Here is a 19,856-nt window from a genome sequence, read left to right as displayed (position 1 = left end):
TCAATAGATATAAACGATAATCAAACGTCAACTTTCGTTTTTTAGTCAAAACCCTAGAACTAAAGAGTTTAGCTCCACATAGACATGGAGGAAAAAATAACAAATCATCCGAATAAAAACGTAAAAATGGGTATTACAAAGAAGAGAAGGTAATGCTCCAATCTCTCTCTATGTCCAATGTTCTAAACTCTGGGTTTCAAGTTATCCAAAATTATGTAAAAATTGTGACTTATAAAATATTAGGTATAGAAAAAAGTCCAAATAAAATAACTGAGTCCAAAATAAAGAGGAAGAGTTAGAATTTCAAAAACCCTTTTACGCATGCAGTGTGCATAGCCACAAAATTACAACCCTATCAGGCCTTGCGAACAAACGTTGCCAGGTAAGTCTTTGGTCTTCAACCTTCTTTTCCTTTTTTAGCTTTTTCACTATTCTCCATCCAATTATTTTATAATATAATATTCCAATCATGAATTAATCATGACACCATATCACTTGATGTCACATAATTAAGAGAATTACAAGAAGTTACTTTTCAGTTTTTTAACATAGTACATTAAACATAATTAAGAGAATTAACTTTGTGACTTTTGAGTTTTTTTTTTTTTAAATACAACACATAAATGGGAAAAAAGAGAAAAAATATCAAAAAGAAGGAGAAAAAAATAAATACCAATGGAAGTCATAAAGAGGCGTCTCATAGAATTGTCTATGTCTAGCTTTATGCTATATATTAGATATTGATTGATTGATTCACCCTGCAAATGGCAATCAAACATTAAGTCCATTTAATTATTTAATTAAATATACTTGCCGTTATGTCCTTAACCTTTCTCCACGTCTGCAATATCTCCCATACATACTTTCGTCCTTTTTAACTCTTCTAATCAAAATACATTTTCCCAATTATTTTTTCTCACCAAACACATTTTTCCAAATTGATGTCTCTTTTCTTAAACATTAAGTCCATTTAATTAAATTGACTTACCGTTATGTTCTTAACCTTTCTCCACGTGTACATATATAATAATACGTTCACACTTTTGTCTTGTTTTTTTCCACAATCAAACACATTTTCACAACATATTGTTTTCACCAAACACATTTTTCCAAATTGTTGTCTTCTATTTTCTTCTTTACTTTGCAACGGTTATCTCTTCAACCCAACCCCCCCACGCCCACTCCATCCCCCAGGTGTAGGCTATATATATAACTCTAATTCTCATCCATAAACCTCAACATCAGTTTACACAATTTCCTCTTAAATGCCTCTATTAATTATTTCCCACTTTTTGGCATTTTATTGGTAGACTTTTCTTGAAGTTTCCTCTATTTTCTAATCACTCATCTTCTCTTTCTTGTAATATAAATCTACTTATATCAGCTCATCATATCAAAAAAAAAAAAAAAGTGTTATAATTATCCATGGCTTTGCAGAAACATCTTTTTGTGATTCTCTTAGCTTGTTTAATCAGCTCTTGTTATGCTTATCAATTCTATGTTGGTGGAAGCGCTGGTTGGGTTCCTAATCCATCTGAAAATTACAACCATTGGGCTGAACGAATGAGATTCCAAGTCAATGACACTCTTGGTAAGTACTAACACATCTTAAATTGTATGATCATCTCATCTGAAAGAGGTAATCGTATTCACTACTAGAAACATGTGTATCTTTGATCGGAATTTTCAACAAAATCCGTCAAAATTATACTTGTTTGAAATAGTTCTAACATTTTTTATGTTGAAAATTTGGGATTTTTGAAGTCCTTCCGACAAAGACGTTTGCCGGGATTTCCACTATCCACCAAAAATTTGGGATTTCTGATGTCGTTCCAAGGGACGTCTTTGAAATATCATTTTGCGAGATACGTTGAATATTTGGGATTTCTAATGTCATTCCGACAAACATTTTAGTCAGAAATATGATTTTTGTTTGAAAATTTGGAATTGCTAATATCGTTCCACGAGATGTTTTTGTAGGAAACTCGACCTTTAATTGAAAATTTGGGATTTCTGATGTCATTCGAAAGACGTTTTAGTCGGATGACTTCTTTTTGAAAATTTGAAATTTATGATGTTGTTTTGATGAAAGCGTTCTCTCGAATATTTGCATGTTTCTTGTAGTGATTTGTATGTGTTACCGATCTTATTGGTTGTTATTAATTTTTTTTTTTTTGAATAGTGTTCAAGTACAAGAAAGGATCAAACTCAGTGTTAGTGGTAAACAAGGATGATTATGACAAGTGCAACACAAATAATCCTATCAAGAAGATGGATGATGGCAATTCAATTTTCAAGTTTGATCATTCTGGTCCTTTTTATTTCATTAGTGGAAATAAAGATGATTGTGAAAAAGGATCACAAAAATTAATTGTTGTTGTTTTAGCTATTAGACCTCCTCCTCCCCCTCCTCATACTCCTACTACACCACCCTCAACCCCGGGAAAATCTCCGGCGACATCTCCCGTGGTGTCGCCGGCAACATCTCCGATGAGCCAACCGCCTTCTTCATCACCCGTAAATTCCCCATCTCCAGCAACATCTCCCGTGGTGTCGCCCGCAACATCTCCGGTGAGCCACCCCCCAACTTCATCACCCGGAAATTCTCCATCTCCGGCGACTTCTCCGGCAGGGTCACCGGAAAATGCTCCATCTTCGTCCACTTCTCCGGCGGGGTCACCGGAGAATGGTCCAACTCCGGCAACATCTCCGGCGCCGGCGAATTCTCCGGCGAGTACATCACCGTCGGGGGCAATAATTTCACCATCGCCATCGAATGGTTCATCGCCGTCCTCCCCGAGTTCATCTCCCCCGGGATCACCGAGGAAGTCGCCGCCGGGAAGTGTTGCCCCGCCACCCGGCGCCGGCGGAAACACTCCGCCGGCGGATATTCAGTCCCCTACTGGATCAAAGAACTCAGCAGTAAAAGCATTTACTACTACTACAACTGTTTTAGTGTCAATTATTTTGACTATAATTATTTCTGCTTAGTGGAAAAATAGACAAAAATAAAGTTACTAGAAAATAAAAAAATTGTTTTTGTTTTTCCTTTCTATATTTGTGTTGTTTGATTCTTGGTACATTGAATTACTGGGAGGTTTAGTGTTTTTTTTTATTTTTTATTTTATCTTTTGTTGTTTTGTGATTGGCATGAAATTGATTTCATGAGAGTATATAATCAAGTTTTTGTTCTTGTTCTTAAAAATGGCAGTTTGCATTTAATCATTCTCTCTATATAGACAGTTTATTACTCCCTCCGTTGAACTTGCATTTATTAAATTTGAAGTAAATGTCCTGTTTGAGCAAGTATTTACCTAATTTGGATCGCCAGAAAGTTTATAAAAAATGAAGACTTAAACATATTATACATAGAATTAATGTAGCGAAGATTTTTGAAACTTTTAATTTTAAACTTAAAATACTAATTGTGTAATTACAAAAGTAAAATGAAAAATACAATCAACAAAACGTATGTAAGTCATCAATATAACTTAATGCAGTTGTTCTTTGAAGATAGAACTAATCGATAGAATGAAATGAGATAATCGTAAACTTAAGAAGAAGACAAGAATGTAAGAGAAGAGCTAACTGAAGTACACTTGGAACGACAAACAAAGAGCATGAAAAAACAGTTTTGAATATCAAATCGGATTGAGACAAATAAAGCTTGTATGTCCCAGGTCAACAGAGATTACAAATTGGTATCGCTTACAAGAAGCTAACATGCTTAGACGAGATTGGTTTTTTGTTCTTGGTTCAAGAGGGAGAAGAACAGTGAATACTTACCCACAACAAGTGTTTAGACCAAACTAATATAATTTACTATAGTTAAGTAATTTAATGTAGTAAATATATACATTTACTAATCATGGTTAAGTAATGTTATTATATATTCATACACATGACATGCATCCATTAGTTTGGTGTAAACACCCGTGTGGGTAAGTTTTACCGGAAGAGCTAAGTTTTTACTTTAATGAAAGAGCTATCGCGCATTAATACTTTAATGAAAGTCAATCCTTTGAAATTATAGAAATACATCAAGTTTTTTAGAAACGAATTATTTTTTTCCAATTACAGAATATATTATTATTGGAATGGATTAATATGGAATCTATAGTTAAAGGAGATATTTACTTATAGATAACGTAATCAGAATACTATCTGGAACATTGTGATTAATGCTAACCAGATTACTTTGACCTTTGATAGTTTAACGTTAACTTAATCAACAATTAAACGATGATTAAAGTTTGACCTGCCTTCCTAAATTTAATGTTAATTTACTACTCACATAAATGGTCCTTATCAAGCCGGGGCAGAGCTTTAATTCTGTTTATGAATTCGGTATAACTCAATAGTTTTGACGCAGCAGATCTTCACGTGATTACTATTAACTTTTTAAACTGGTCCCGGTTGGGCATGATTTAAAATCATGATATGAATTCAGTGATTTGAAATCAGGTTGACTTGAAGTTGAAGTTTTGCTTAAACATACAATTTGGATTTCTTATGTTGTATTTTTCACATAAACATTAAAACCCCACAAGTTGTGAAAACTATCAAAACTTCCTCAACTCTTATACAATCTTACTAAATGAGCAATTCATAATTCATAACAAAGTTAATATGCTATCAAAAGGCCTTTTAAAAAAAAAAATATAACATCTATTGATCGAACTTTAGTTCAATAATAAGGAAAAATGAACATGAGTTGTAGTGTAACTACTCTTTAATATAATCCTCTCATATGGTACGAACAATCTGTTCACATCGAAGCGTGATTTTCAATTAGATGATCAAGAAGACGAACCAACATTGTTACTTTGAACCAAGTTTTACATTTAAAAAATATACATACTTTTTTTCACAAAATATAAACTTGTGGATCAAGCTTTACATTTAAAAAATAAGTTGAAATTTTGTGCAAATTTCATAAACAAACACTGATTTGAAAACTAATACTACAAGAAAAGAGCCTTAGTCGCCACGGAAAGCTAAAAAGTCGCCACGAATGACCTTTCCCAGCGACTCATTGGTCGTTGGCTATACTAAGTGTGGCGACAAAATAGGTCGCCACCAAAGGTTCTGATAAGTGGCGACTTGTGCCTCCACAAAAGCTGATTAAAATCACCACCAAAACTACCCATGAAAAGTGTTGCAAGATAGGGTTGCCACTGATAATATATCTTTGGCTGCGACTCAGTCGCCACAAATAACTCACTGGCGATAGTTTTGTTGCCACAAAAAGTCCTTAGTTTTTTAAAACTATTTCGTGGCAACCAGGGTCGCCACTAATGACTCTTTTTTTTAAAAAAAATAAAAAAATAAAAATAGGCTGGTGTATTCCTACCAATTGTCCAACAACATTAAAATTGTAACAAACACCACCAAATACACTAAAATACACTGTAATTGTATACAACATCCAAAATACATTATAATTGTATTTACATTGTTACGGTTCGCATTTCGCGGGCGGGTTAGCGCTCGGAAAGATACTTCGAACTTGTGGGTGCTCTTTCGTACTTTGTTTTAAAAGAGTCGCCACCTAATTTTTAGGAAATTAGAAAACCAGTGGTGAAGGATTTATTCATATACAGTGAAAAAGCCTTCGTAATTCAAAGTTCTAGGTAAGGGTTACGTGATCCCCTAGGAAAGGTGTTAGGCACCCTAGTATTGAGGATCTGTACTATACGGTTGACCTTTGAATTCTAATGTATGAGTATTTGCATGAACTGTTTATTTAGTGTTTGTTCCCGCATTTATAAAGTCTGTCGTTTGCATATCATTTTTAAAAAAAAAAATTAAGTATATCCCCTTTATATATAGGTTATTTAGGTTCGAATTTATAATATTCAGATACAACTAGTTTCCTTTTTTATATAAGGATAGTACTAATTTTGTAAAGATATAAGAAAAAGTTGTTTATTTAAAGTGCGGAATGAATGGGTTCTGTTCATGCTTGACTTATACATGGTTCGGGTTAATCAGTTTAATACATTTTCAAAATGTCCTTATCTAAAACTTCTATGTTTACAAATGATTTATACGGATTTCAACTTATAAATATAAAAGATTTTGTGTTATAAAACTATATATAATTGCAAATAACTAACAGAAGCAAACCAATAACTTTGTAGAGAGAGTATTATCACATTTCTTGGTGTTACAAATGAGAAGGCAAAGCTCCGTATTTATAGAAGAGTTTTGCCTCTCAACCTACAACATATACAACTTGTACAAGTCGCTATACAACTTGGACACAACTTGGCACAACTAATATACAACTATGATACAACTTGCTACAACTAAGATACAACTTGCAAGTGCAAGTTGTATTTATCACTTAATGTGCAAGTGGTATAATATACACTTCTAGTTGTATAATCATTAATAATACATCCAAATTACAACTTGACAAATGATTTATAACATTTTGCTTTTTCTTTGAGTTTTTAGGCCCAATACTAGCAAAAGAGGTTCCCTTTTACGTATGGGCTTGGCCCAAAATAGTTATTCCCTTACGAAAATTAGTTAAGTGTAGTTCAAAAAGATGTGGTTTTAGTTGGGACTTAGCCCCCAAATTCTCGTTTTTTCCGACTGGGCTTGGTCTGAAATCTTTTATTTGTTTTAGGAAAAACTGAGTTTAAAGGAAATGTTCTTGTGGTTTAAAATGTCAATTTGGTTTATTCAAGAAAACTGGGACAATGCTCCATAATGATGTAACCCCCCTTTATCCTCATTATTTAACTTGTATGATTCATTTACTTAGACATTTTTTCTTTAAAAAAAAATTATTTATACTAAGCTCGGGTTTTAAAAATCGTGTGGGGACCTAAAGTCGAACTAAACAGCGTAGGCACCGTTGTCCTAAGACGACTAATTCATAATCATAATGATTCCAATAATATATATGAGTTTTACAACTTTACAAATACGAGATACAATCAATTACATATAAAAGAAAATACAAATAGTACATAAGTAAAGAGGAAAGGAAGACTAGGGGCGTACCAAGCCCCTAGTTGGCCATTTTTACCCATGGCTGGGCCTTCTACGCATTTCTTTTAATATTAGCTTCCTATCTTCACAGACTCGATAATTATGAAAGAATTTCCCTGGTGGGCCATTGGCAACAAAGTTGGCTTTCAGTCCGGCCCGAGGGGCCATGTGGTAGAGGAGGAGAAAAAAAAAGGGAACCCTGTTAGTTTATAATTTTCTAAACTTATCACATATGTAACTACAAGTGCACATATATCAAATTCATTCAAGGGTCATGCAATTAATATAGCCACATCTGTGCTACTTGCTTCAGGCAATTAATACCCCTCTATTCTTGTTTGCCATAGTGATGGAGTATTTGACCAGAAACATGAAAACACTCAATTAGGAAAAACAGTTCAAGTATGATCCTATGTGTTCAAGACTAGACATTACTCACTTGTGCTTTGCAGACGACCTTTTACTATTCTCCAGAGGTGATACCATTTCGGTTTCCTTACTTCATGAGAGATTTTGAACTTTCTCAGGCAGTTACGGGCTGCAGCCAAACTTGTCCAAAAGTTCGGTCTACTATGGGGGGTAGGTCCGGAGGTTAAGCGACGGTTCAGAGTCTGGGGGTATAGCAGGGTGAACTTCCCTTTTAAGTACCTTGGCATCCTTTTGGCCACAAACAAACTGAGCACTCTTCAATGGCAACCTCGATTGATAAGGTGGTGGCTAAGATAGCTTATTGGACAGCAAAAAAGCTATCTTATGCAAGTAGGATTCAACTAGTTCAAACTGTGATATTTGGGATTCAGGCTTATTGGGCACAAATGTTCATCATTCCAGCCAAGATAATGAAGGCTATTGAAGCATATTATCGAAGCTTTATCTCGTCGGGGGAGAATACAATTACTAAGAAAGCTTTGGTGGCATGGGATAGAATGTGTTCTCCTAAAGCAGCTGGTGGCATTAATATGATTAACATGAGGATTTGGAATAAAGGCGTAATAATCAAGACTGTTGGGATTTAGCAAGTAAAGGATAAATTATGGATCGATGGATCCATAGTTATTACGACGAGAATATGGAGAGCATGAACATACCTGAACAAAATGTTGGATGGTTCGAAAGATATTTTGTGCTGAGGTCAACTTCACCTATTCGAATAGGCAACGGACATGAGACCAACATTATTAAATAGGTTTACTTGCATTTGCTTGGGGATCTGCCTAAAGTTGCTTGGAAGGATTACTATATCAGAACTTAGCAAGACCAAAAGCCATTTTCACAACGTGGCTTCAATTACATGGAAGATTACTCACAGCTGATAGATTGAAAGGATGGGGCATGCCAATTGATGATAAGTGCAATTTATGTAAATCTCTGCCAGAAACAAGGGACCATTTGTTTTTGGAATGCAACTACACCAAACAAACGTGGGCTGGAAATACTCATACATTGGAATTCGAAGGTCAACCGTATAGTACAGATCCTTAATACTAGGATGCCTAACACCTTTCCTAGGGGATCACCAGAACCCTTACCTAGAACTTTGAATTACGAATGCTTGTTCACTGTATATGAATATATCCTTCACCATTGATTTTCTTAATTTCCTAAAAGTTAGGTGGCAACTCTTTTAAAACAAAGTGTGAAAGAGCACCCACAAGTTCGAAGTATCTTTCCGAGCGCTAACCCGCCCGCGAAATGCGAACCGTAACAATGTATATACAATTATAATGTATTTTGGATGTTGTATACAATTACAGTGTATTTTAGTGTATTTGGTGGTGTTTATTACAATTTTAATGTTGTTGGACAATTGGTAGGAATTAACCAGCCTATTTTTTTTTATTTTTTTTAAAAAGAGTCTTTAGTGGCGACCACGGTTGCCACGAAATAGTTTTAAAAAACTAAGGACTTTTTGTGGCAACAAAACTATCGCCAGTGAGTTATTTGTGGCGACTAAGTCGCAGCCAAAGATATATTATCAGTGGCAGCCCTTTCTTGAAACAGTTTTCATGGGTAGTTTTGGTGGTGATTTTAATCAGCTTTTGTGGCTACACAAGTTGCCACAGATCAGAACCTTTGGTGGTGACCTATTTTGTCGCCACACTTAGTGTAGCCAACGACCAATGAGCAATGGGAAAGATCATTCGCGGCACTTTTTAGCTTTCGTGGCGACCAAGGCTCTTTTCTTGTAGTATTAAATTTCAAATCAGTGTTTGTTTATGAAATTAGCACAAAATTTCAACTTCAACTTCATACCATGATTTAAAAAATTTTAAATGTAAAGCTTGATCCATAAGTTTATATTTTGTAAAAAAAGATCCATAAGTTAGTATGTATATTTTTTAAATGTAAAACTTGATTCAAAGTAACAATGTTGGTTCGTCTTCTCGATCATCTAATTGAAAATGCATGCTCGATGTGAAGAGATTGTTCGTGCCATATGAGAGGATTACATTAAAGATTAGTTATACTACAACTCATGTTCATTTTTCCTTATTATTGAACTAAAGTTCGATCAATAGATGTTGTATTTTTTTTAAAAAGGCCTTTTGATAGCATATTAACTTTGTTATCATTTATGAATTTCTCATTGAGTAAGATTGTATAAGAGTTGAGGAAGTTTTGATAGTTTTCACAACTTGTGGGGTTGTAATGTTTATGTGAAAAATACAACATAAGAAATCCAAATTGCATGCTTAAGCAAAACTTCAACTTCAAGTCAACCTGACTTCAAATTACTGAATTCATATCATGATTTCAAATCATGCCCAAATGGGACCAGTTAAAAAAATTAATGGTAATCATATGAAGATCTGCGTCAAAACTATTGAGTTATACCGAATCCATAAATAGAATTAAAGCTCTGCCCCGGCTTGATAAGGACCATTTATGTGAGTAGTAAATTAACATTAAATTTAGGAAGGCCGGTCAAACTTTAACATCGTTTAATTGCTGATTAAGTTTACGTTAAACTATCAAAGGTCAAAGTAATCTGGTTAGCATTAATCACAATGTTCCAGATAGTATTCTGATTACGTTATCTACAAGTAAATATCTCCTTTAACTATAGATTCCATATTAATCCATTCCAATAATAATATATTCTGTAATTGGAAAAAAATAATTCGTTTCTAAAAAATTGATGTATTTCTATAATTACAAAGGATTGACTTTCTACTTTCTAGTCTCGAGAAGGTATTAGTCAAAAGTGACTATACTTTCATTAAAGTATTAATGCGCGGTAGCTCTTCTCGGTAAAAACTCACCCACACGGGTGCTTACACCAAACTAATGGATGCATGTCATGTGTATGAATATATAATAACACTAGTGAAAAAGTCCACGCTTCGCGCGATTGTAAAATATAGTTTCTCTTAGAATTGTAAAAATTGAATATAAAAAATTTATCGTAAATAAAGATATATATATATTATGTCTACATTTAGTTTAAAACATTTGTTTCAACCAAGAAAAAGAAAACTACAAAATAAATGCATAGAATAAAACTAACATGCTAATAAATATAAAAGCGATAAATTTAATAAACAATTCTATATCTCTCTACGTGGTCTTGCATTGACACACTACCAATTGTCTCTAGAGAAAATTAGTACAAACAAAAGGGATATGAATAATCCTTGACCTCTCACTATTTATGGCTGAAGCAAATTAAATGTATTAATTGCAAAATAAATGTGGAAGCCTAGACAGTTACACTTGAATAATCCATTAGCCTTTTACATTCTATATTCTTATTGTAGAAATTTAAAGAGATTATTTCTTACTTTTTAATTGCACCATTACGATTGTTGCGAAAGGAAGAAATGGTTAACATATATTTAACAGAAAAAATGAAAAGAGACGCTAAAAGAAAAAAGACAAACCACTCTCTTGAGCCAAAGAGAGGTGCCAATTCACTTTTTCTGCACCTCTCTTTGGCTCAAGAAAGTGATTTATCTTTTTTCTCTTTTTTTTCATTTTCTTTTAATTAATAGAGAATTATTGAAAACATATATATTTATTCGAAAAATAAAGTATAACTAAATATTTCTTGTCGTGTAAAAGAAAACGATTTGATCAAATATTTCTTCATGATTTACTATAGAACTATTACAATAGTTATAACGAGGTAAAGTGAAAAATGTTTTTGCACATCAAATTTCATATACATTCTCTCTATATGCTTTTGATCATTATCTTTAATCGATTTCGAAGTCAACTCAACTAAACCAACACAATAATTTTTAATAACTCAAAATCTAACCCAACAAAGACCAAAAAGTAGTAATACACGAGAGAAACGTTCAAGTGCCTTTGTTTTGTTGTAAATGCATATTCGGAACATTTGAAATTAAATTGCTTCAACCTAATTTGATGGTTCCCATCCAATCCTGAAATGAGAAAAACAACATCCTAAACTTTAAAGAAAATAACTGGTAGATTGATCAATTAAGAAAATTCATACTAAATGAGTTAAGAGAACAAAGTAAGGGAAAAAACACAAAAATGAGAATAAAATCGTGTACAAAGCGAAGTTCAAGGAGAAAAATAAATAAAAATATGGGTCATTTCACGATGGTGAGATGATATGAATTTTGCTATGAAAAAATTTGCTGAAAAATATAATTGGCTTTGTTTCTATACCTCTATCGTCTCATTGTTAACCAATTCCATTATCGTTTCTCTTAAAGAGATGATGTTCAAGAAAAATTTTGATTAGAGTTTTCATGCTTCGTACTCTGCCAAATTCCATGTAAAAAAAGAAAAAGAGAAGATATAATACATAATTACATGAAATAAAACACCAATCAAAAGATGAAGAATCAGACCTTTGAGTATTTCTCAAGGACAATAAACTTCTTCTCTAACATTGTTCAAAAAGTCAACCAATGGAAGTTCGAATGCTCAACTTTCCCCTACGAACGCTTTTAACAAAACCCAAGTAAGACATTAAAAATTTTCCAATCATATATGGAGAAATTATTCAATATATAATTATTGAAAATCGAAATTCCTAATGTTCAAATATAAATGATTAAAAAAATAACAACCACGCATGCCATTCATGTTTACACTTGTATACGACACCTCTATTTTGGATTTGGGATCCTTGTTCGCTATTGCATTCCCTAGAAGCGCGACCGTCACCAATGAGCATTGTCAACACCCATTTACAAAGAGCAAACGAAAGATCTGATTTTTGAGTTCAAAAACTTCAAATTAGTATATATACAACCCACTTATACGTTATAGCCTTTTCGGTAGAAGAATAATGAGAGGAATTAATGATATTAATTTGAAAGGAAATGCTGGCTGTTTTAGTTTGCTACATCACGTTCTTTCCTTCTTCATTTATTATAGGTGAAAATGAAAAGTCAGAAGTTAAGGAAAAGAATAATAGTCTTGGTAACTTATTTTCTTAAATGCCTTCCTCATTAATTGTGCAATGTATTTAGAAAAAAATAGAATAAAATAGAGAAAAAGCCAAAAAAAGGAGAAAAAATATAAATGTCAATGGAAGTCATAGAGAGGTGCCACATGGGATTGTCTATGCCTAGCTTTATATTATATATAGATTACTTAACCATGATTAGTAAATGTATATATTTACTACATTAAATTACTTAACTATAGTAAATTACATTAGTTTGGTCTAAACACTCATTGTGGGTAAGTATTCACTGTTCTTCTCCCTCTTGAACCAAGAACAAAAACCAATCTCGTCTAAGCATGTTAGCTTCTTGTAAGCGATACCAATTTGTAATTTCTGTTGACCTGGGACATACAAGCTTTATCTGTCTCAATCCGATCTGATATTCAAAACTCTTTTTTCATACTCTTTGTTTGTCGTTCCAAACGTACTTCAGTTAGCTCTTCTCTTACATCCTTGTCTTCTTCTTAAGTTTACGATTATCTCATTTCATTCTATCGATTAGTTCTATCTTCAAAAAACAACTGCATTAAGTTATATTGATGACTTACATACGTTTTGTTGATTGTATTTTTCATTTTACTTTTGTAATCACACAATTAGTATTTTGAGTTTAAAATTAAAAGTTTCAAAAATCTTATCGCTACATTAATTCTATGTATAATATGTTTAAGTCTTCATTTTTTATAAACTTCCCGGCGATCCAAATTAGGTAAATACTTGCTCGAACAGGACATTTACTTCAAATTTAATAAATGCAAGTTCAACGGAGGGAGTCATAAACTATCTGTATAAAGAGTATGATTAAATGCAAACTGCCATTTTTAAGAACAAGAACAAAAACTTGATTATATACTCTCATGAAATCAATTTCATGCCAACAACAAAACAGCAAAAGATAAAATTAAAAATTAAAAACACACCTTTGTACATCTAAACCTCCCAGTAACTCAATGTACCAAGATCAAACAACACCAAAATAAGAAGAAAAAAAAACTATTTTTTATTTTCTACTAACTTTATTTTTGTCTATCACTCCACTAAGCAGAAATAAATATAGTCAATATAATTGACACTAAAAGAGTTGTAGTAAATGCTTTTACTGCTGAGTTCTTTGATGTTGCGGGCGACACCATGGGAGATATTGCGGGCGACACCATGGGAGATGGAGAATTTACGGGTAATGAAGAAGGCGTTTGGCTCACCGGAGATGTTGCGGGCGACACCACGGGAGATGTTGCCGGAGATTTTCCCGGGGTTGAGGGTGGTGTAGTAGGAGAAGGAGGAGTAGGAGAAGGAGGAGAAGGAGGAGTAGGAGAAGGAGGAGGAGGAGGAGGAGGTCTAATAGCTAAAACAAGAACAATTAATTTTTGTGATCCTTTTTCACAATCATCTTTATTTCCACTAATGAAGTAAAAAAGACCAGACTGATCAAACTTGAAAATTGAATTGCCATCATCCATCTTCTTGATAGGATTATTTGTGTTGCACTTGTCATAATCATCCTTGTTTACCACTAACGCTGAGTTTGATCCTTTCTTGTACTTGAACACTATCACAAAAAAAAAAAAAAAAAAAAAAAAAAAATAACACATACATACACACAAAATTAATAATAACCAATAAGATAGGTAACACAAAAAAATCACTACTAGAAACATGCAAATATTAGAGAGAACGCTTTCGTCAAAACAACATCATAAATTTCAAATTTTCAAAAAGAAGTCATAGTTCCGACTAAAACGTCTTTCGAATGACATCAGAAATCCCAAATTTTTAGTTAAAGGTCGAGTTTCCTACAAAAACATCCCTTGGAACGATATTAGCAAATTCAAATTTTCAACAAAAAGTCATATTTGTAACTAAAACATCTGTCGGAATGAAATCAGAAATCCTAACTATTCAATGTATCTGGCAAAATGACATCTGAAATCCAACTTTTCTATGAAAGGTTGACTTTCCTAAAAAGACGTCCCTTGGAACGACATCAAAAATCCCAAATTTTCGGTGGATAGTGGAAATCCCGACAAACGCCTTCGTCGGAAGGACTTCAGAAATCCCGGATTTTCAACATAAAGAATGTTAGAACTATTCCAAAACAGTGTTTTAAAAGGCGGGGGCGTAAGGCGAGGCGCTTTACGTCTGCCTCAGCGAGGCGTAAGCCCCGAGGCACGGGGCGTAAGCCTCATGGGACTTTAATTTTTAGTATTTCATAAAAGGATATAATTATAATAAATTCTTTTAAATAGGTAAAATAGCGTAAAAATTTGAAGAAAACTATAAATATATGCTCCATCCCCACAAAAAAACTAATCAGAACAATCTATTATACGGTACTTACAAGCCAAGTGACTGCTCGTTACTTTTTTGAGATAGTAGAAGACAAGATAAATAATTGGAAAGGAACATATATTAGGCATTCTAGCAATAAAAAAAGGTCGTGACTTTTAAATTTAATGTTTCGGTTCCTTTTTAAAATATTTGAGTAATTACTAGTTGACTTTTGAGAATTTGGGCATTATATTGAGGAATTATTTAACAAATTTTGTTTTAATTTGAAGAAGTTTTCTGGGCTTACGCCCCAACAAAAAAAACTCGCCCCAAACGCCCAGACGTACGCCCCGAATTGCTGGGCGTACGCCTTTTGAGACTTTCGCCTCGAACCATCGCCCCGGGGCATTTTTGATACGCCCCACCCCGAGGGTCGCCCCGAAAACGCCTTTTAAAACACTGTTTCAAACAAGTATAATTTTGAAGGATTTTGTTCAAAGATACGCATATTTCTAGTAGTGAATACGACTACGTCTTTCGGATGAGATGATCAGACAATTTAAGGCGTGTTAGTACTTACCAAGAGTGTCATTGACTTGGAATCTCATTCGTTCAGCCCAATGGTTGTAATTTTCAGATGGATTAGGGACCCAACCAGCTTTTCCTCCAACATAGAATTGATAAGCATAACAAGAGCTGATCAAACAAACTAAGAGAATCACTAAAAGATGTTTCTGCAAAGCCATGGATAACTATAACACTTTGTTTTATATGATGTGCTGATATAAGTAGATTTATATTACAAGAAAGAGAAGATGAGTCTACCAACAAAATGCAAAAAGGGGGAAATAATTAATAGAGGAATTTAAGAGGAAATTGTGTAAACTGATGTTGAGGTTTATGGAGGAGAATTAGAGTTATATATATAGCCTACACTTGGGGGATGGCGTGGGCGTGGGGGTGGGGTTGAAGAGATTACAAAGTAAAGAAGAAAACAGAAGACAATAATTTGGAAAAATGTGTTTGGTGAAAAAAAATATGTTGTGAAAATGTGTTTGATTGAGGAAAAAAAACAAGACAAAAGCGTGAACGGATTATTATATATGTACACGTGGAAAAAGGTTAAGAACATAACGGTAAGTCAATTTAATTAAATTGAATTAAATTGACTTACTGTTTAAGAAAAGAGAGATCAATTTGGAAAAATGTGTTTGGTGAGAAAAAATAATTGGCAAAATGTATTTTGATTAGGAGAGTTAGGGAAAATAGCTACAGTGCACTCTAACATTTGGCCGGATTATTTATAACACACTCAACCTTTACGGGAGCTTATTACCCCCCTGGTCATATTTTTTGTGTATTTTAAGCACCATTATCAGGTGATGTGGCATGGAATGTGAGAACACGACCGAGGAGCGCGTGATAAGTATATTGAACTGACCTCAACCTCTAATTTTTTCCCACATGGCGCAAATAACGGTAAAAAAAATCCCTTTTCATTTACCCTTTTATTGACCCGATTTGGACTCCATTTTTGCTTAGAACTTCAATCAAAAACCTTCAAATTAGCTAATGGAATCAAGTGATAAGCTAATCTTTATGTAAATTTTTTCTTCTCTTTTATTTATATCTTATATTTCTCTAAAATTTCTTCTAATTTCACTGAAATTTTTGTCTAGGGTTCTTCATGAAAGAGGTGAAATCAGAGTTGAATAAACTTTGTACTGATAATGAAGATCCAAAGATGAAGCTTAAGGTACGATGCCATCACGGGGTATTACTAAAAACGCAGATTTCTTGGTCTCTGAACAATCCCGGAAGAAGATTTTGGTTATGCTCCTTCTATGGTGTGTGGAATTATTTTTTAATTTTTTATGTTTCGTTATTTTCAAAACGCATTACAATGAATTTGATTGGTTGAACTTTTGTTTAGGTGAAGAAATGTAATTTCTTTGAGTGGAGAGATGATCCTATTGATCAAAGATCTAAGTTCATTATTCACAAATTGGTGAAGAAAATGGAAGAACAAGTTGCTTTGAAGAAGAAAATGGAAGAAGAAGTTGCTTTGAAGAAGGAAATGGAAGAAGAATTTGGTATTGAAGGCGCGTGTGTCGCACTTAAATGGAAAAAATTCAGAGTCACTTAGTAATCACCTGGTAATGGTGTCTAAAATACACAAAAAAATATGACCAGGTGGGTAATAGGCCCCTCATAAAGGTTGAGTATGTTATAAATAATCCGGCCAAATGTTAGAGTGCACTGTAGCTATTTTCCCGAAGAGTTAAAAAGGACAAAAGTATTTATGGATGTATTGCAGACGTCGAGAAATGTTAAGGACATAACGGTAAGTATATTTAATTAAATAACTAAATGGACTTAATGTTTGATTGCCATTTGCGGCGTGAATTTGCTCAAATAGCATGATTTGTGGCCACGGTTTATATTGTGTTTCCCTTTAAGGAAGTTTTGTAAAAATAGTTTTGGCGTTGCATAATTGAAAAAATTTACGATTATTTAGTTCTTCACAAATTTCGTTGGAGGATCAAAATTTAATATTATCAATTTTTTCTCAAATTATATCGAATTTTTATTCAATAAAGAACGAAGCTACGCAATTCAGTTAGGAATTTAACTTAACCAAGAACCATGAAGAAAAAGATAGGAGGAAAGGGGGATGAAGGAGAACAAAAGGTGGAAATGAAAGTGGTCATCGACCATTGATTATATATTTGCAAGAATATTTAAAACGAAGCCAAAATATAACATGTGGCTTAAAAAAATTTGCATTCAATCTGATCATTGAGAATTGTTAGAAATTTATATTAGAAGGTTCAATATCAAATTTAAAATTGATTTAGACTAATTTGGATCAATTTTGAAGTAAAGTGTTGGTAATATTTTTGTTCAAGTCAAGGTGATTTGTTGGACCTGTGAAAAATCTATTCTAAGATCAAGACACAATTTATATTAAAGTCCCGGTGATACCCATAATTTGTGGCAAAGCAAGTCTTTACTCATCCATCAGAAATTCTTGATAATCCGCAAGGATTTGTTAACAATTTGTTCTAAAATCGCAACACAAATTGTAGTAAAGTTTTTGTTGATGTTCGGCCTAAAATGCATATATTTAGCTATTAGTTATCTCACACTTTGATACTTTTAGTCGTCTTTAAGTATTATTATATTACTTTGTTCTTATTATTATATTTTTACTATGTAAAAATAAAACTGTGTGAAGATGAAGAGATTTGAAATAATATTAAATAAAAAGCGGAAAATTAAGAAAATGGTAGAAAGTTGACGTTGAATGGAGACATCGAAGTTCACGTTGAATGGTGACATCAAGTGATATGGTGTCATGCTTATTTCATGATTGGAATATTATATTATAAAAGAAGACCAAAGACGTACCTGGCAACGTTCTGCACGCATGGCCTGATGGGTTGCAATTTTATTGCTATGCACGGTGCATGCGTAAAAGGGATTTTTGAAATTCTAACTCTTCCTCTTTTATTCTGGACTCAGGTATTTCATTTGAATTTTTTTCTACAACTATAAATATTTTATAAGTCACAATTTTTACATAATTTTGGATAATTTGAAACCTAGAGTTCAGAACTTTGGACCTAGAGAGAGCTTGGAGCCACCGTGGAGGCCGTAGTTACAGGATTTTACCTTCTCTTCTTTGTAATACTCGTTTTTACATTTTTATTCGGATGATTTGTTGTTTTTCCTTCATTTCTATGTGGAGCTAAACTCTTTAGTTCTAGGGTTTTGGCTCAAACATGAAAGTTGACGTTTGATTATCGTTTATATCTATTGATTTTCATCTTTGGGTTATTTATTTATTCTTGGTCTTAATTGTTTGATATTTAACGAAATAGTTAGACACTATCTGTGGCGTGTGAATTTAACTAGGGATAGGAAATTTGAATGCGTAATAAGAATAAATAGAGCTTATTCGATTAATCGTTTTGCTGTTGAGGATAGGAATATACCCTTTAGCCTTGCTTAGTTGAATACAAAGAAGTAAATGCGTTCTTGTTACCTCCAGCGACCAATGGAATATAGGCGTTATATTAGCACTGCAGTTTGTGAGCAACTCGGAAGATACTCATAAAATTAACATCAACCCGTCAACTAGTAACCCATATATAGAACGATTTGAAGACGCAACTGGATTGTTAGTGGTCATAGCCCTAGATCTATCTCTTCTCCGATAAAAATTCGCTCTTTCTTGGTTGAAGTTCATTATTTGTTTTCTTTTATTTGTATTTAGTTTATAAATATAAATTTGGATTTTATTTCTTGTTTAGATAATTAGCATTAGTTTAATTTAGTTGACGGTTAATCATAAGTCTCTGTGGGTACGATATCTAGACTTTAAATCCTATATTACTTGTACGACCGCGTATACTTGTGTGTGCGTTTGGGAGCAACACTAGTAATCGCCATAACTTATCATTAGACAAGCCTTTGCCCATCCATCAACAAACCCTTGTGATCCGGTAGGATTTGTAAACAATTTCTTTCAAAGTTGCAACACAATTTGTACTAAATTCCTGGTGACAATGCAAATCTTTGTCAATCCATCCGAAAATTCTGGCGATCGGTCAGGACTTGTAGCCAAGTTCTGACCCGCAAGTTGTACGGCAAGTAATCTATTCTGGTTAAAGTCTTTAAAAAGGGGTCAAAACTTATGTAGCTAGCGACGCCATTTACTTAACTATGGCGTAATAGGTACGGATTAGCGATGATACAAAAATGTAGCTTTCTATATGACATGTTTATTAGATCACTATTTGATTAGGTACGGATTAGTGATGATACAAAAATGTAGCTTTCTATATGACATGTTTATTAGATCACTATTTGATTACCTACTCTCTTAATGCGATAATATTTGTTTAAAAGGTCTAATGACTTAAACAGACCCTTTAATGTTGTTGTATGACCCTTGTTCTGGACCTTGAGCATGCCTGCAACTCTTATTAGCCTATGTTGTGTTGTTTAACTTCCCTGACTGCGGACCGTGACACTTCTAACTTTGTTATGACTAGATTGAAATTATCTTAGCTCTACATATAGGAAGTTACGTGTGAAATATACTTAATTCCTAATATATGCTCATTGGTTGATCTTGAGTTGTTGT

At 33.4% G+C, this 19,856-nt stretch overlaps 2 protein-coding genes across 3 annotated transcripts; one reads left to right on the top strand and one right to left on the bottom strand.

The window, feature by feature from the left end:
* The first annotated feature begins 1,245 nt into the window (after positions 1-1,245).
* On the top strand, positions 1,246-3,197 carry LOC132053258 (early nodulin-like protein 3). The gene is made up of 2 exons (XM_059445210.1): positions 1,246-1,591; positions 2,183-3,197. Exons 1-2 carry the CDS (start codon positions 1,426-1,428, stop codon positions 2,989-2,991), a joined length of 975 nt encoding a protein of 324 aa, XP_059301193.1. The 5' UTR covers positions 1,246-1,425; the 3' UTR covers positions 2,992-3,197.
* A 10,057-nt stretch (positions 3,198-13,254) lies between these two features.
* On the bottom strand, positions 13,255-15,608 carry LOC132053257 (early nodulin-like protein 1). Of its 2 annotated transcripts, XM_059445208.1 has the most exons (3): positions 15,285-15,607; positions 13,740-13,985; positions 13,255-13,700 (listed from the first exon to the last, which is right to left on the bottom strand). In XM_059445208.1, exons 1-3 carry the CDS (start codon positions 15,448-15,450, stop codon positions 13,474-13,476), a joined length of 639 nt encoding a protein of 212 aa, XP_059301191.1. In that variant the 5' UTR covers positions 15,451-15,607; the 3' UTR covers positions 13,255-13,473. The 2 variants fall into 2 exon arrangements, with proteins under 2 accessions (XP_059301191.1, XP_059301190.1); XM_059445207.1 differs by having other exon boundaries at positions 13,255-13,985; positions 15,285-15,608.
* Positions 15,609-19,856: the final 4,248 nt, after the last annotated feature.

Source organism: Lycium ferocissimum, chromosome 4 (genome assembly GCF_029784015.1).
Source record: "Lycium ferocissimum isolate CSIRO_LF1 chromosome 4, AGI_CSIRO_Lferr_CH_V1, whole genome shotgun sequence".
NCBI lineage: Eukaryota > Viridiplantae > Streptophyta > Magnoliopsida > Solanales > Solanaceae > Lycium > Lycium ferocissimum.
This window is presented reverse-complemented; position numbering and strand designations above follow the sequence as displayed.

What these genes read in the sequence shown, in the direction of transcription:
- LOC132053257 (XM_059445207.1), bottom strand. Translation starts at nt 15,450, where the DNA reads ATGGCTTTGCAGAAACATCTTTTAGTGATTCTCTTAGTTTGTTTGATC. An exon ending in CCAAGTCAATGACACTCTTG is followed by an intron (nt 13,986 to 15,284) that starts GTAAGTACTAAC and finishes TTTTTGTGATAG; the next exon opens with TGTTCAAGTACAAGAAAGGA.
- LOC132053258 (XM_059445210.1), top strand. Translation starts at nt 1,426, where the DNA reads ATGGCTTTGCAGAAACATCTTTTTGTGATTCTCTTAGCTTGTTTAATC. An exon ending in CCAAGTCAATGACACTCTTG is followed by an intron (nt 1,592 to 2,182) that starts GTAAGTACTAAC and finishes TTTTTTGAATAG; the next exon opens with TGTTCAAGTACAAGAAAGGA.